The following is a 17,477-nucleotide window of genomic DNA, read 5'->3' on the forward strand; positions in this document are numbered from 1 at the left end:
CGGAGCTTGCAGTGAGCTGAGATCCGGCCACTGCACTCCAGCCTGGGCGACAGAGCGAGACTCCGTCTCAAAAAAAAAAAAAAAAAAAAAATTAGCTGGGCATGGTGGCACACACCAGTAGCCAGCCACCTGGGGGAGGCTGAGGTAGGAGGATTGCTCGACCAGGAGGTCGAGGCTGCAGTGAGTCAGGATCACGATACCACACTCTAGTTTGGGCGACAGAGCAAGATCCGGTCTCTTAAAATAAAAATTAAAAAATTCTAAAATAGGCCAGGCGCGGTGGCTCAAGCCTGTAATCCCAGCACTTTGGGAGGCCGAGACGGGCGGATCACGAGGTCAGGAGATCGAGACCATCCTGGCTAACCCGGTGAAACCCCGTCTCTACTAAAAAATACAAAAAATTAGCCGGGCGAGGTGGCGGGCGCCTGTAGTCCCAGCTACTGGGGAGGCTGAGGCAGGAGAATGGCGTAAACCCGGGAGACGGATCTTGCAGTGAGCTGAGATCCGGCCACTGCACTCCAGCCTGAGCGACAGAGCGAGACTCCGTCTCAAAAAAAAAAAAAAAAAAAAAAAAAAAAAAAAAAATTCTAAAATATGCCTGTAATCCTAGCACTTTGGGAGGCTGAGGTGGTCAGATCACGAGGTCAGGAGATGGAGACCATCCCATCCTGGCTAACACGGTGAAACCCTGTCTCTACTAAAAAATAAAAAAAATAGCCGGGCATGGTGGCTAGCACCTGTAGTCCCAGCTACTTGGGAGGCTGAGGCAGGAGAATGGTGTGAACCCAGGAGGCGGAGCTTGCAGTGAGCTGAGATTGTGCCACTGCACTCCAGCCTGAGCGACAGAGCGAAGACTCTGTCAAAAAAAAAAAAAATCTAAAATACACAGAAAGGACTGAAAGGTTATTATTCAGTGCAAAGTTAACAGTGTGTAACCCTGGTAGTGACTGTACAGGGGATTTTTTTTTTTTTTTTTTTTTTGCCGTTATGCTTTTTTACAATTTTCTGTATGTTTTCCGGGGAACATCTAGTACCTTTTCCCTCCGTGACAGCTTTACGGGCCGTTGTAAGAGCAATGCGCCTTGGCGGTGTGACCTCGAATGGCCGCAGAGAGGAGTTCTCATAGAGATCTTGCCGCGTACCTCCTGTGTGGCACAGGCTGGGTTTCCTAATGTGGCTTCTCAGCCAGTGTTTCCCAAGCTTGGCCAATCATTAGTCACCAAAGCTATGTATTAAAAATCAGATTTCCAGCCGGGCACGGTGGCTCACGCCTGTAATCCCAGCACTTTGGGAGGCTGAGGCGGGCAGATCAGGAGGTCAAGAGATCGAGACCATCCTGGCCAACATGGTGACACCTCGTCTCTACAAAAAATTACAAAAATTAGCTGGGTGTGGTGGCACATGCCTGTAGTCCCAGCTACTCAGGAGGCTGAGGCAGGAGAATAGCTTGAACCCTGGAGGCAAAGGTTGCAGTGAGCCGAGATGACGCCACTGTACTCTGGCCTGGTGAAAGAGCAAGACTCTGTCTCAAAAACACAACTAAAAAAAATCAGGTTTGCAGCTTCTCTCCGTAGTAGTCAAACTGGACTCTCTCTGAGAGAGCCTGCTGTTGCTGCTGTTTTTCATTCCTTTATACATATGCCACCAGAGATGATTTTCTATTAAGGCCTCTCCGTGATCACCCAGTTTGTAGGGAGGAGAGCCTTCTTCTTAATTGCCTGTCTTGAGGCCGCTCCCCCAGGAGCCTGTCATGAAGACCCACTGTGTGACCTTTGGTCTTCCGAGTGCTCCCGGAATCTTGTACACACATAACTATACGCACATGTGGAATTTGTCTTTGAGGCAGGGTCTCTGTCACCCAGGCGACCTCCTGGACTCAAGCAATCCTCCCACCTCGTCCTCCCAAAGGGTTGGCATTACAGGCTAGGATTACAGGCATGAGCCACCGTGCCAGCCCCCATGTGGAATTTTGTTGTTGTTGTTGAATTGGAGTTTCTCTCTTTTCGCCCAGGCTGGAGTGCAATGGCGCAATCTTGGCTCACTGCAACCTGTGCCTCCTGGGTTCAAGTGATTCTCCTGCCTCAGCCTCCCGAGTAGCTGGTATTACAGGCACCTGCCAGTAGGCCAGGCTAATTTTTTTATTTTTAGTAGAGACAGGGTTTCACCATGTTGGCCAGGCTGGTCTTGAACTCCTGACATTAGGTGATCCGCCTGACTCTGCTTCCCAAAGTGCTGGGATTACAGACGTGAACCACGTGGAATTTTTAAACCTTGCTCTTTGTTTTATGGCGTGAGTTCATGTTGCACCCCCTCTGCATGTTGCATTCTTGCTTCATATTTTGCGGGAATCCCTCCAGCCCATTGCTGCAGCTTTACAGCAGCTGGTTCCCGGTGACCTGGGAGTTTTAAGTGTGTCCCTGTGGTCAGTCTGTTTGTTAAATAGGTGGACTCTAGAAAGGAGTTCCCAAATGCTCTTACTGGAATGCAGGGGGTGGGCAGAGAACCCTGAGGCTGCACTGGGGATCTGTCTAATCTCGCTGTGCTCAGTCTTCCTGTGTGTTAAATAGGGAGCCTGCCCGCCTCCCCCAGGGTGGTTTCCCAGCCAAGTGGCCACATGCTTTCTGCAGAAGGGCTGATAAGTGGGCTGCCCTGAGGAGTGGGCAAGCTTTGGCTCCCAGCTAGATTTGAGGTGGAATTTTGGACAATGGTAGAATTTTCATTGTCTTCTTCCGCTGACCCCTGGGTCCTAGGAAAGCCAGGCCACCCTGCGCTAACCCCCTCCTATGGGTCCCTTTTAGGTTGAACCATGATTCCAGTGACAGAGCTCCGCTACTTTGCGGACACGCAGCCAGCATACCGGATCCTGAAGCCGTGGTGGGATGTGTTCACAGACTACATCTCTATCGTCATGCTGATGATCGCCGTCTTCGGGGGGACGCTGCAGGTCACCCAAGACAAGATGATCTGCCTACCTTGTAAGTGGGTCACCAAGGACTCCTGCAATGACTCGTTCCGGGGCTGGGCAGCCCCTGGCCTGGAGCCCACCTACCCCAACTCCACCATTCTACCGACCCCTGACACGGGCCCCACAGGCATCAAGTATGACCTGGACCGGCACCAGTACAACTACGTGGACGCCGTGTGCTATGAGAACCGGCTGCACTGGTTCGCCAAGTACTTCCCCTACCTGGTGCTTCTGCACACGCTCATCTTCCTGGCCTGCAGCAACTTCTGGTTCAAATTCCCGCGCACCAGCTCGAAGCTGGAGCACTTTGTGTCTATCCTGCTGAAGTGCTTCGACTCACCCTGGACCACGAGGGCTCTGTCAGAGACGGTGGTGGAGGAGAGCGACCCCAAGCCAGCCTTCAGCAAGATGAATGGCTCTATGGACAAGAAGTCATCGACCGTCAGTGAGGACGTGGAGGCCACCGTGCCCATGCTGCAGAGGACCAAGTCACGGATCGAGCAGGGTATTGTGGACCGCTCAGAGACAGGTGTGCTGGACAAGAAGGAGGGGGAGCAGGCCAAGGCGCTGTTTGAGAAGGTGAAGAAGTTCCGGACTCACGTGGAGGAGGGGGACATCGTGTACCGTCTCTACATGCGGCAGACCATCATCAAGGTGATCAAGTTCATCCTCATCATCTGCTACACCGTCTACTACGTGCACAATATCAAGTTTGACGTGGACTGCACCGTGGACATTGAGAGCCTGACGGGCTACCGCACCTACCGCTGTGCCCACCCCCTGGCCACACTCTTCAAGATCCTGGCATCCTTCTACATCAGCCTAGTCATCTTCTACGGCCTCATCTGCATGTACACACTGTGGTGGATGCTACGGCGCTCCCTTAAGAAGTACTCGTTCGAGTCGATCCGCGAGGAGAGCAGCTATAGCGACATCCCCGACGTCAAGAACGACTTTGCCTTCATGCTGCACCTCATCGACCAATATGACCCGCTCTACTCCAAGCGCTTCGCCGTCTTCCTGTCGGAGGTGAGCGAGAACAAGCTGCGGCAGCTGAACCTCAACAACGAGTGGACGCTGGACAAGCTCCGGCAGCGGCTCACCAAGAACGCGCAGGACAAGCTGGAGCTGCACCTGTTCATGCTCAGCGGCATCCCTGACACCGTGTTTGACCTGGTGGAGCTGGAGGTCCTGAAGCTGGAGCTGATCCCCGACGTGACCATCCCGCCCAGCATTGCTCAACTCACAGGCCTCAAGGAGCTGTGGCTCTACCACACAGCGGCCAAGATTGAGGCACCCGCGCTGGCCTTCCTGCGCGAGAACCTGCGGGCGCTGCACATCAAATTCACCGACATCAAGGAGATCCCGCTGTGGATCTACAGCCTGAAGACGCTGGAGGAGCTGCACCTGACAGGCAACCTGAGCGCGGAGAACAACCGCTACATCGTCATTGACGGGCTGCGGGAGCTCAAACGCCTCAAGGTGCTGCGGCTGAAGAGCAACCTGAGCAAGCTGCCGCAGGTGGTCACAGATGTGGGCGTGCACCTGCAGAAGCTGTCCATCAACAATGAGGGCACCAAGCTCATCGTCCTCAACAGCCTCAAGAAGATGGCGAACCTGACTGAGCTGGAGCTGATCCGCTGCGACCTGGAGCGCATCCCCCACTCCATCTTCAGCCTCCACAACCTGCAGGAGATTGACCTCAAGGACAACAACCTCAAGACCATCGAGGAGATCATCAGCTTCCAGCACCTGCACCGCCTCACCTGCCTTAAGCTGTGGTACAACCACATCGCCTACATCCCCATCCAGATCGGCAACCTCACCAACCTGGAGCGTCTCTACCTGAACCGCAACAAGATCGAGAAGATCCCCACCCAGCTCTTCTACTGCCGCAAGCTGCGCTACCTGGACCTTAGCCACAACAACCTGACCTTCCTCCCTGCTGACATTGGCCTCCTGCAGAATCTCCAGAACCTGGCCATCACAGCCAACCGGGTGAGTGTCCCGGCCATGGCTCTGCGTGTGGGCTGGCGGGCGGCCCGGCCGGCAGGGTCAGTGTCCTGGGACCATCGATGCCCCTGAGTGTGGAGTCCTCACTGGGGGTTTAGAGAACCACCCAGGATAGAAGCTCTGTTCCAGAGACAGACGCCTGGGGCCCCATCCCAGGCCTGCTGAATCCGAATCTCTGGGCCTGGGGCCTGTCTTTGCTCCAAAATGTTGTAGTTCTCCTGCCTGCAGAGACTGTATGGCCAGGCAAGATCTGTCCCCCAAGGTGACCTTGAGCTGAATTCCTCTTCAGCAGGGATGTGTGTGGGCAGGAGGTCCGAACCCAGGGGTTCTCTCACAAAGCTGGGTGGTGGGAGTCAAGACTTAGCCTGGAGCTTATGTCTTCCTCAACTTGTTCCCAGTCGGATTTGGAGGCAAGGAGCCAATCCAGGTCCACCCAGGACAGTGTGGTTGGCCATTGCTGGCTGAGGGGAAGCCTCAGATGGTCTCTGCAGCTCCCAGCATCACTCACACACCTTTCTCTGCTGCATTTGGTGGTGTCAAAAGCAGAGTTGGGCTTAGATGGGGCTAGCTTGTCACTACCTGTCTTTCTGAAAAGGAAATTGTGCAAATCATTGTCACTGGGAGTTTGGGAGGCCACACCTTTGACATACTTTCAAGACTGTTGGTGGCTTGTGGGTGCCAGTCTCTTACCTGGCTGGGGAAGCCCCTATCCAAGGGCCCCTTGGTGGAGGCAGGCAGTGTGGATGGAGGGCTGGGTACTCCTGTGGCTCTGTGGTCTGGCCTCCGAAATGGAAACAAAGCCACTGCCATTGTGGGGAACGTCCCTCTTCCACCCCTTCTGGGGACCTGCAGGTCTTCCTGGGCCTCACATCCAGGTGGAGATTTCCGTAGTGAGATATGTGGTGGAGGAAGCCTGAGGCCAGGGGCTGGGAGACAGAAGGGAGAGCCAAGTCAGTCACAACTTCTGCCCTCGACACAGCAGCAGCTGTTGTGCTGGGGCCTCTGTGAACTTCACTAGGGATGCCACCAGGTTCCAGAGGCTAAAGAAGAGACCCGGAGTTGACCAGGCACAGTGGGTCACACCTAGAATCCGAGCACTTAGGGGAGCCAAGGTGGGACAGTCACTTGAGCTCAGGAGTTCGAGACCAGCCTGGGCAACATAGGGAAACCCCATCTCTACAAAAATACAGAAATGATCCAGGCATGGTGGCATGTGCCTGTAGTCCCAGCTATGTGGAAGGCTGAGGCAGGATCGCTTCAGCCTAGGAGTTTGAGACTGCAGTGAGCTATGACTGTACCTCTGTGCTCTAGCCTGGGCAACAGAGTGAGACCCAGTCTCAAAAAAAAAAAAAAAAAAAAAAATGAAGAGCCCTAGAGCCGCATTTCTTAGTTCGGTTGTTACTGTTGGGTGCATCTGCTATGCAGCAGCCCCACAGTGCAGTCCCTGTTGGTTTCGTGGGCACCTGCTCTGTGTTCACCCTGTGCCGGGCATGACGCGCCTATCCTCCTCCTACCAACCTGCTGAGTCCTCCCAACAGGAGCTGTGTATAGCATCCTTCGGCATGGAGGGAGGTGGCCCCTGGAATGCCCTGTCTGTCCTCACGGGCCCCAGGACAGGACATACCTTCTCCAGCATCACTCAGACTAGATGCTTCAGGCCCTCCAGATGCCTGCTGGCTTGGAAGCCTTCCTCCCCTCTTCCCCAGGGCCCTCTTCCTGCAAAGCAACTTGCAACCCACATGTATCAGGGATTTTGACAAGTCCTTATCTCCCTCCATCCCATATTATGACTTAAGCACAGCGGGAGAGTGGACCAGGGCACGGTTTTCTCTTGCAGTTTCGGGGCAGGCCCACTGAACAGGAAAATTGGAGTCCCCTGGGGAGAAGGCACATTTGAGAAGCATGGAACAAACCCAGCCCTTCTTTAATCTATAGAGGGGGAGACCCCATGGCTCCCCCATAGCACAGTGCTGCCCTTGATAAGCTCGGACTTCCTCACAGCTCCTGCCATGCCTGCCCTGTCCCAGGTGCTGTGCTGGGGCTGTCCTCCTGGTTGGGGGAGGGTGCGAGCCTCCAGCCTGGCTCCCCATCCTGTCCCCCACCCCCAGCTCCTCCCACCAAGCTTGCCTGTTAAGTGTCGTGCCTGCTGGCTGAGGTCACCCCTCAGGAAAGGAGCTGGCGGCAGGCATGCTGTCCCAGAGGAAGGAGACCCTCTGGACACCCTGTTTAGCACACGGCTTAATCACATCCTGTCCCCACCCCCTGGAACAGCAGAGCCTTAATAGGGAAAACAGTTCACTTGGGCCAACCCCAGGCAGGCCCCTCACTCTGAGTGGGAGGCCTGAGCCCTTCTTCTTCCTCACTGGGGCTTGACGGCTCCTTCTCAGCCACCTTGGCCTGTGGTGACCAGGAGGGGTGGGCGTGGCCTGACCAGGCCCTTGGGTGCTGTTTTTCCAGATTTCTACTCCTGCTAATGAAAGCCTTGACTAGACAGGTATTCATTCGTTCGCTTGTTTACTGATTTGTGCAAATTGTTTTTTTTTTTAGTAGAGACAGGGTCTCACTGTGTTTTCTAGGCTGGTCTTAAACTCCTGGCCTCAAAGCCTCCCACCTTGGCCGCCCAAAGTGCTGGTATTACAGGCATGAGCCACTGCGCCTGGCCTTTCTGCAAATGTATTTTGAGCATTCCTAGAATCCAGCTATGGAGCAAAGCACTGGGGACCCAGGGATGAAGAAGGCCAAGTAACGAGGCAGTTAGCACAGTGCGTAGGTGCTCTGCTGGAGCACCAGGTCCCTGGGAACACAGGGGAACAGGCCCTTGAAGGACGAGGAGGAGGAAGCCAGGTGGAGGGGAAAGAGACAGTCCAGGAGGTTCTGGTGGGGAGGAGCAGTGAGATGGGCTGCCCAGGAGTGTGGGCATCCTGGAGAGCAGCGGTGGGGCTACGCGGTGCACGGCGAGTGGGTGATTGGCTGGCAGGGGGTTCCTGTCCTACACCTCAGTTTCAATTGTCTCTTCATTTGTTTAACAGCTGGTCCCTTGCCAGCCCATAGGCTCTGATGACTAAGATCTAGCTCTTTTGTTCAAGCAAATGTTGACCGAATTCCTAGTGATTGAGTGGGTGAAGGAATGAGCTGACTTGCAGCGTGAGGTTCCTCTTGCCGTAGTGTGGGGTGGGGTGAGTGAGAGGTGGGAGAGAGGAAGAGAGCTGTTCAGAGACCATGATTAGCCATCAGGTAAGGCCATGGGGCCTGGCATGGCCAAGGCAGGTAGGGATGGAGAGACATGGATGGATCTGGGAGATGCTGGAGGCAGAATCTGAAGGGACAGGAGTTGATGGTGGGGGTGGTCTGAGTGACTCGAGGTGTTTTGCATGGATTGTTGAAACTGGAGGAGGCACAGGTTTTCGGAGGCCAAGGTGTGTCGAAGGTCAGGTGTCTGGGGCCCTGGGATGTCCAAGGGACCATCCTGAATCTGCCTGAAGCCCAAGGAGTCACCCTTTCCACGCTCGTGGGTGAAGAGGGGTTCTCAACGCAGTCACTGTGGAGAGCAGAGAGGGAGAAGGACAGGAGTCTGCAGAAGAGGAGGGTGAGGCCAGAGTGTGGGGCACGTGGGGCCTGGGGAGTCGGCTGGATTAGGAACTGGTGACTTTGGCCAGAGAGTTAAGGGTGGACGGGGTTAGAAACCGGGTCATGGAGGCGGAGTGAGGAGAGAGACAGCGGCTTTCTGGTGGTTGGTCGGGAAGGCCAGAGAGCCAAGGACAATGGAAGGGCCCTGGAAGGCTTCTCGGAGAGTTGTCCTTTTCAAAGATCACGTCGAGTTGAGGCCTTTCAGTGCTGATGGAGACCCACTGAAGTATCTGGGGAGGTAGGAGAGGGTGCAGTTGGGGGATTGGGAACCAACTTCAGGCCTCCAAGGCACAGGCAGGCGACACTCGGCAGAGAAGGATTGGTCCAGAGGATGGGTGTGGCTGTGGTGGGAGCCGAGCAACTGAGAGTACCTCCCCTTTTCTCCGTGGGGCCTGGAGGGGGCTCCCTGGCTCAGAGAAGGGCATGTTCCTGGGAGGAGGCCTTTCAGGGAGGGGGCTCCAGAGCCAGACTCCATGTGGACCAGAGCTCTGCCACTTCCTGGCCAGAGCTTTCCCACTGTCCCTGACCACTGCGTGTGTCGGCAGAGGAGATCACGGGGTGGGAGTGGGGACTTTCTGGGAAGGCTGTGGCCCCTGGGTACTCCAGAGTCCACTTCCTGTCTACTGTCTGACCTTCAGCCTCTGCTGACCTCAAACCCAACCCCAGATGCATTCCTGATCCTTGGGCACAGTGGTGGCAGTGTCGGATACCCAGGTTAGGAGCCTCCTTGAAAGTACCCACTCTACCTGGGCTGGGCACGGTGGCTCACGCCTGTAATCCCAACGCTTTGGGAGGCTGAGGTGGGCAGACCACCTGAGGTCAGGAGTTCAAGACTAGCCTGGCCAAAATAATGAAACCCCATCTCTGCAAACAGTACAAAAATTAGCCAGGCGTGGTGTGCGGCTGTAATTCCAGCTACTTAGGAGGCTGAGGCAGGAGAATCACTTGAACGCGGGAGTTGGAGATTACAGTAAGCCAGAATTGCGCCACTGCATTCTCTGGGTGACAGAGTGAGACTCCGTCCCCTGCCCCCCCACAAAAAAAATGTAAAAGAAAAAGCACTCTGCCAGGCCTTGGCCATGCTTATTTTCCTGCGGGGAAAGCCGAGTTGCTCCCCAGGAACAAGGGTCCTCCTCCAAAAATGGCTGGAGAGAACAGGTGCCTGTGAGGTTGAGGTCCAAGTCTACAAAAAGGTCCTCAGCCACAAAGTGTCCAAGCTCAAAGGCATTTCTAGTCCAACCTGTGCCTTTTACAAATGGGGAAACTGAGGCCCAGAGAGGGAGGGGACTTTCAGGGTTATCCTGTAACTGAGTGCCATATTTGTCAGAAGGGGAATATAGGATGGGCTCTGAGTGGGAGGAAGTAAGATGTACATTTTCTCCTGACCCTTTCGGAGAGGCTGCAACCTCAGACAAGTGGCATGTCATCTCTCTGGGCCTCAGTCTCCTTGGCAGGAAAATGGGGGCGGTGATAGACCAGGCTCAGAAAGGCTGCTGTGCAGTCTCCCCATCATCCTTACTTGGGATCGGGGCCCAGGGCTTCTGGCCCCTGCCCTCCTGCCCATCCCATCTGAAGGAGGCAGCCTCGGGACAGGCAGGCTCAACTCATGGCCTTACTTACAGGTAGTAAGAACTCATGGCCCCAGCTGATTCCTCGCAGCAGGGCAGGGAAGAAGCCGGCATACATGAGGCTCTTCCCGTTTGCCAAGAGACACAACACAAACCCCGTGACACAACACTGCAGACACAACACTGCAGCCCCGTGTTTGCTCCTTGCTCCGCTAACAGTGTGGACGGTTCACCAGAGCATGGGCTGTTGACCCAGTTTCAAATCCTGACTCCACCACTTACCAGCTAAACCGCTGGACAAGTCAGCATCTTTGGGCCTTAGTTACCCCATCTATAAAATGGGAAGAGTATTGACAGAGTATTTATAGGTAGTTTGCTGGTTAAATTAGTTAATAGTGTCAGTGCTCAGAGTGAGCCTGCCACACATTAAGCTATGTAAGGGTGTCATCTGTTAATAGTAATTGCTTCATATCCTCAGGGAATGCGGTCCCCCATGGATGCCTGGCACTGCAGGTAGTGCAGAACCCTATATGTTCTGTTTGTTCCTATTCACATGTATCTATGATAAAGTTTAATTTATAAATTAAGCATAGTACACTTAGGCCTTGAGGCTATTTTTTTTTTTTTTTTGAGACTGAGTCTCACTCTGTCACCCAGGCTGGAGTGCAGTGGTGCAATCTTGGCTCACGGCAAGCTCTGCCTCCTGGGTTCACACCATTCTCCTGCCTCAGCCTCCCGAGTAGCTGGGACTACAGGTGCCCGCCACCACGCCTGGCTAACATTTTTGTATTTTTAGTAGAGACGGGGTTTTACCGTGTTAGCCAGGATGGTCTCGATCTCCTGACCTTGTGATCCACCCGCCTCAGCCTCCCAAAGTGCCTGGATTACAGGCGTGAGCCACCATGCCGGGCCAAGGCTATTATTAAGTAAAGTAAGGGTTGCCTGAAAGCACTCTGAGACTATGACAGTCAATCTGATCACAGGCGTGGCTCCTGAGTGACTGACATGGGTAGCAGATGTAGCGTGGGCGCACTGGACTAAGGGACCACTCACGTCCCGGACAGGATGGATTTCATCACTCTACTCAGAGTGACATGCAATTTAAAACACGGAATTTTGGCTGGGTGCAATGGCTCATACCTGTAATCTCAGCACTTTGGGAGGTGGGGGCAGACGGATCACTTGAGGCCAGGAGTTCAAGATCAGCCAGGGCAACATGGTGAAACCCTGTCTCTACTAAAAATACAAAATTAGCCGGGCGTGGTGGCAGGTGCCTGTAGTCCCAGCTACTCAGGAGTCTGAGGCAGGAGAATCGCTTGAACCCGGGAGGCGGAGCTTGCAGTGAACCGAGATCACGCCACTGCAGTCCAGCCTGGGCAACAGATCAAGACTCCTACAAAATTTAGGCTGGGTGCAGTGTCTCACTCCTGTAATCCTAGCACTTTGGGACGCTGAGGTGAGAGGATCACTTGAGCCCAGGAGTTTGAGACCAGCCTGGGCAACACAGTGAGACCTCGTCTCTCCAAAAACAAAAACTATGGAATTTTCCATTTAATAATTTCAGACCGCAGTTGATCGTGGGCAACTGGAACCACAGACAGCAAAACCGTAGATAAGGGGGGACTCCTGCGTTCACGTTTGGTAAAAGCGCAAGGAGCGGGCTCCAGATGGCCAGGAGGAAGCTCCCTGTACGCATGCCCACCCTGTGACGTAACAGATGAGGAAACTGTGGCCCAGGAAGGGGCAGTGACACAGCTGGGATTCTTGCCCCTATCAGTGAACTCTCCCAACTTCTCAGAAAGAGTTAACGGGGTAGATTTTCTTTCTTTTCTTTTCTTTCTTTTCTTTCTTTTCTTTTCTTTCTTTTCTTTCTTTTCTTTCTTTTCTTTCTTTCTTTCTTTCTCTTTCTTTTCTTTCATTGAGATGGAGTCTCCCTCTGCCACTCAGACTGGAGTGCAGTGGTGCGATCTTGGCTCACTGCAACCTCCACCTCCCGGGTTCAGGTGATTCTCCTTCCTCAGCCTCCTGACTAGCTGGGATTACAGGCACACGCTACCACACCCGGGTAATTTTTGTATTTTTAGTAGAGACGGGGTTTCACCATATTGGTCAGGCTGGTCTTGAACTCCTGACCTTGTGATCCCCCAGCCTTGGCCTCCCAAAGTGCTGAGATTACAGGCTTGAGCCCCCGCGCCTGGCTTGGGGGTGGATTTTCTCAGCATGCTGTTTTACATTTGTAAATTGTTCTTAAGCTGGGCAGAACCAACAGCCTGGCTCCTGGTGAGCCCTGGGACAGAGGTGGGAGTAGCTGGCCAATGTGATATACTTCCCAGGGCCAGGTGCTGGACGACAGTGGGGATTGAGGCAGGCAGGTCTCATCCTTAGAGCCCAATCTAGGGGGTAACAGATGGAAGGATAAGCACTGCAAGTGGGGACACAGGGGCCATGAGACCCAGGAGATCAGGGAAGGCTTCCTGGAGGAAGTGACTGCTGGAGGAAGGCTTCCTAGAGGAAGTGAGGAAGAGCTGAGACCTGGCACACAAGCACATGTTGGCCAGAGTTTGGCCCAGATTGTGCTGGTGCAAAGGGCCTGGGGATCAGAAAAGATGCTGAGATCTGGGGGAGAGAAGGAAGGGAAGCCCAGAGGCCCCGTCCGAGCAACACCCACCTCACTCTCACCCCTGCTCTTTTCCCTCCAGATCGAGACGCTGCCTCCAGAGCTCTTCCAGTGCCGGAAGCTACGGGCCCTGCACCTGGGCAACAACGTGCTGCAGTCACTGCCCTCAAGGGTGGGCGAGCTGACCAACCTCACGCAGATCGAGCTGCGAGGCAACCGGCTGGAGTGCCTGCCTGTGGAGCTGGGCGAGTGCCCACTGCTCAAGCGCAGCGGCTTGGTGGTGGAGGAGGACCTGTTCAACACACTGCCGCCCGAGGTGAAGGAGCGGCTCTGGAGGGCTGACAAGGAGCAGGCCTGAGCGAGGCCGGCCCAGCACAGCAAGCAGCGGGACCACCGGCCAGTCCTTAGGCCCAGAGGGCCAGGCCCAGCTTCTCCCAGAACTCCTGGACAGCCAGGCCAGCCTCGTAGCCAGGCAGGAGGAGCCTGGGGCCGCTTGTGAGTCGGGCCAGAGCGAGAGGACAGTATCTGCGGGGCTGGCCCCTTTTCTCCCTCTGAGACTCACGCACCCCAGGGCAAGCGCTTGTCGAGGAGAGCAAGTCTCAAGAGCGCAGTATTTGGATAATCAGGGTCTCCTCCCTGGAGGGCAGCTCTTCCCCAGGGGCTGAGCTGCCACCAGAGGTCCTGGGACTCTCACTTTAGTTCTTGGTATTTATTTTTCTCCATCTCCCACCTCCTTCATCCAGATAACTTATACATTCCCAAGAAAGTTCAGCCTAGATAGAAGGTGTTCAAGGAAGGGTGGGCTGCCTTTTTCCCTTGTCCTTATTTAGTGATGCCACCGGGCATTTAATGCCCACCCGGACTTGAGCAGAGTGGTCCGGGGTGAACCAGCCATGGGACGGTCACCCAGCGGTGCCGGGCTGGGCTCTGCGGTGCGGTCCACGGGAGAGCAGGCCTCCAGCTGGAAAGGCCAGGCCTGGAGCTTGCCTCTTCAGTTTTTGTGGCAGTTTTAGTTTTTTTTTTTTTTTTTTTTTTAATCAGGAAACTTTTTTTAAAAAAAAAAGCTTTGAAAATGGATGGTTTGGGTATTAAAAAGAAAAAAAACACTTAAAAAAAAAAAAAGACACTAACGGCCAGTGAGTTGGAGTCTCAGGGTGGGGTGGCAGTTTCCCTTGAGCAAAGCAGCCAGACGTTGAACTGTGTTTCGTTTCCCTGGGCGCAGGGTGCAGGGTGTCTTCCGGATCTGGTGTGACCTTGGTCCAGGAGTTCTCTTTGTTTCTGGGGCAGGGAGGTTTTTTTGTTTGTTTTTTGGTTTTTTTGGTGTCTTGTTTTCTTTCTCCTCCATCTGTCTTGGCACTCATTTCTGTGGCTGTCGGCCAAAGGGAATGTTCTGGAGCTGCCAAGGAGGGAGGAGACTCGGGTTGGCTAATCCCCGGATGAACGGTGCTCCATTCCCACCTCTCCTCCTCGCGCCTGCCCGGCCTCTCCACGCACAGTGTTAAGGAGCCAAAAGGAGCCACTTCGCCCAGACTCTGTTTCCCCACCTCCTGCGGCATGGGTGTGCCCAGTGCCACCGCTGGCCTCGCTGCTTCCATCAGCCTTGTCGCCACCTGGTCCTTCATGAAGAGCAGACACTTAGAGACTGGCTGGGAATGGGGAGGTCGCCCCTGGGAGGGCAGGCTTTGGTTCCAAGCCAGTTCCTTCCCTGGTGCCTGGAGTGCACACAGCCCAGTCAGCGCCTGGTGGCTGGAAGCCACCCTGCTTTAGATCAGTCACTCGGGTCCCCACCTTAGAAGGGTCCCCGCCTTAGATCAATCACGTGGACACTAAGGCACGTTTTAGCGTCTCTTGTCTTAATGATTAAGTCCATCCGTCTGTCCGTCCATTTGTGTTTTCTGCGTCGTGTCATTCGATATAATCCTCAGAAATAATGCACACTAGCCTCTGACAGCCATGAAGCAATCCGTTACATGTGGGTCTGAACTTGGAGACTCGGTCACAGTATCAAATAAATCTATAACAGAAAGTGGCCTTTGGAGGTCTTCGTGTCATGGGAAGACTCTTCCCTCCCTTCTGTGAAGCCTGCTGGGCCGTGTGGAACCTTGCTTGGGCACCCACAGGAGAGTTAACTCTGCTCATCTCTCTGCCCCATGAGACTCTGCCTTTGGAGGCAGTTACTGGAGGTTGTAAGCTGGACGGAGCACCTGTTAGGTAACAGGCTGTGGCCCGGGCTGGGGATCCCATGGCCAACACGTTCTCTGTCATCCTGCTCACCTCTGGTTGGGCACTCATGAGGGGTTTTTCTGTTGGTTGGTTTTTTCTCCTTTTTGATGAGGTCTCATTCTGTCACGTAGAGTGCACTGCTGGAATACAGTGGCGTGATCACGGCTCACTGCAGCCTCAGACTCTCTAGGCTCAGGTGATGTTCTCACCTCAGCCTCCCAAGTAGCTGGGACCACAGGGTCATGCTGGCTTTTTTTTTTTTTTTTTTGAAACAGAGTCTTGCTCTGTCACCCAGTCTGGAGTGCAGTCACTCGATCGCAGCTCACTGCAACCTCCGCCTCCCGGGTTCAAGTGATTCTCCTGCCTCAGCCTCACAAGTAGCTGGGACTACAGGCGCCTGCCACCACGCCTGGCTAATTTTTGTATTTTTAGTAGAAATGGGGTTTGACGATGTTGGCCAAGCTGGTCTCGATCTCCTGGCCTTGTGATCTACCCGCCTCAGCCTCCCAAAGTGCTAAGATACAGGTGTGAGCCACTGCGCCCGGCCATGCTGGCTCTTTTTTGTATTTTTTGTAGGGATGGGGTTTTGCCATGTTGCCCAGGTTGGTCTCGAACCCCTGAGCTCAAGAGATTCACCCACCTCAGCCTCCTAAAGTGCTGGAATTATAGGCATGAGCCACCGTGCTTGGCCCCTCATGAGTTTTTTTTTTTTTTTTTTTTTTTTTTTTTTTTTTTTTTTTTTTTTGAGACGGAGTCTGGCTCTGTCGCCCGGGCTGGAGTGCAGTGGCCGGATCTCAGTTCACTGCAAGCTCCGCCTCCCGGGTTTATGCCATTCTCCTGCCTCAGCCTCCCGAGTAGCTGGGACTGCAGGCGCCCGCCACCTCGCCCGGCTAGTTTTTTGTATTTTTAGTAGAGACGGGGTTTCACCGTGTTAGCCAGGATGGTCTCGATCTCCTGACCTCGTGATCCACCCGTCTCGGCCTCCCAAAGTGCTGGGATTACAGGCTTGAGCCACCGCGCCCGGCCCCCTCATGAGTTTTGATGGGTGGGGATGGGAGAGGAGGGCACTGGGATGGCCACCAGTAGTCCTGGGCCTTTATCCCAGCTTCGTGGAACAGGATGTGCATGAGGCTAGGCACATCCCTTCTCCAGTGGCCTCTGTATCCCCATGTGGACAATGGGAATTTCCACTCTGTGCTCTCAGAGGTCCTTTGCAATTCCAACAGTGAGTCCCAAGTGTTCTACAGAGGTGGAGCTGAGAGTCACCTTGGGGAGGCCTGCCTCAGCTCCCAGCCCCTTTGGGGGCCTTTGGGAGGTACTGGGGTAAAGGGCAGAGGCTGAGACAGCTGCTTCCAGATCCCAGTTCTGCCGTGTTTGATGTGGGGCTTCAGTTTTCTCATTTGTAAAATCAGGAAGGTAATGGCACACTTGCAGGACTGTTCAAGGAACAATGGCGATTGTGTAGGTAGATGGGGTTTTTAGTGGAGGACCTGGCTCCTAGTACCCAATAAATGGCCGTGTATTCCACCCAGACCAAGGATTCTTTTTTTTTTTTTTTTTTTTGAGACGGAGTCTCGCTCTGTCGCCCAGGCTGGAGTGCAGTGGCCGGATCTCAGCTCACTGCAAGCTCCACCTCCCGGGTTTACGCCATTCTCCTGCCTCAGCCTCCCGAGTAGCTGGGACTACAGGCGCCCGCCACCTCGCCCGGCTAGTTTTTTGTATTTTTTAGTAGAGACGGGGTTTCACTGTGTTAACCAGGATGGTCTCGATCTCCTGACCTCGTGATCCGCCCGTCTCGGCCTCCCAAAGTGCTGGGATTACAGGCTTGAGCCACCGCGCCCGGCCAACCAAGGATTCTTGTGGTGGGCCAACGTGGGCGCCCTGCGGCAGGAGACTTTGGGTGAGGAAGAAAAGCCATCACATCTGACTTTGACCTTAGTGATGAGGCCTGGGTGGCTGCTTGGGCACCTCCACAACTGGCCAGAGTCTATCCCTCCTCTCTCCACAGGGACTCTGACCCCTCCAGGTGAACTCAGGCCTGAGTCAAGATTCCCTCCCTCTTCTCCCCCTGCCATGGGCCGACAGGCTGAGCAGCTGGACTGTGACTCCCCTGCTGAGGCCTTTTCTGTTTCCATGGTGGAGGTCCCTCCCCCTGTTTGGTACCCTTCCCACCACCCCCTGTCCCCACTCCCGCCCCTACCCTGGCCTTGAGGCTGTCCAGCGCCTGGAGCAGGAGAGTTCGATCTGGAGCTGGTTTACATTTGGAAAAAACAACCATGTAGAATCACCGCCCACCCACTTCCCAAAGTTGAGCAGAATGAAGTTAGTGGGAGGATGGGCCTCTTCCGTCCTCCTCCCCCACCCACCCAGGGTTCTCCACTCTGCCTAAAACCACTGTGGTGGTCTTCCCTCTGATTGTAACAGCAATTTCGGAAGCTCAAAAAAATTGTTTAAATTACATTCC

The 17,477-nt window shown here is 54.4% G+C and overlaps 1 protein-coding gene across 1 annotated transcript in view; it reads left to right on the forward strand.

Moving 5' to 3' along the window:
* Positions 1-14,816, forward strand: part of LRRC8A (leucine rich repeat containing 8 VRAC subunit A) — a 40,299-nt gene extending 25,483 nt beyond the window's left edge. The window contains exons 3-4 of the mRNA XM_010360902.2: positions 2,799-4,963; positions 12,873-14,816. Of these exons, the coding sequence (XP_010359204.1) occupies positions 2,807-4,963; positions 12,873-13,148 (2,433 nt within the window). The 5' untranslated portion in view covers positions 2,799-2,806 and the 3' untranslated portion in view covers positions 13,149-14,816. The remainder of the gene's footprint in view (positions 1-2,798; positions 4,964-12,872) is intronic.
* The last annotated feature ends 2,661 nt before the right edge of the window (positions 14,817-17,477 follow it).

This window comes from Rhinopithecus roxellana, chromosome 16 (assembly GCF_007565055.1).
Source record: "Rhinopithecus roxellana isolate Shanxi Qingling chromosome 16, ASM756505v1, whole genome shotgun sequence".
Lineage (NCBI taxonomy): Eukaryota > Metazoa > Chordata > Mammalia > Primates > Cercopithecidae > Rhinopithecus > Rhinopithecus roxellana.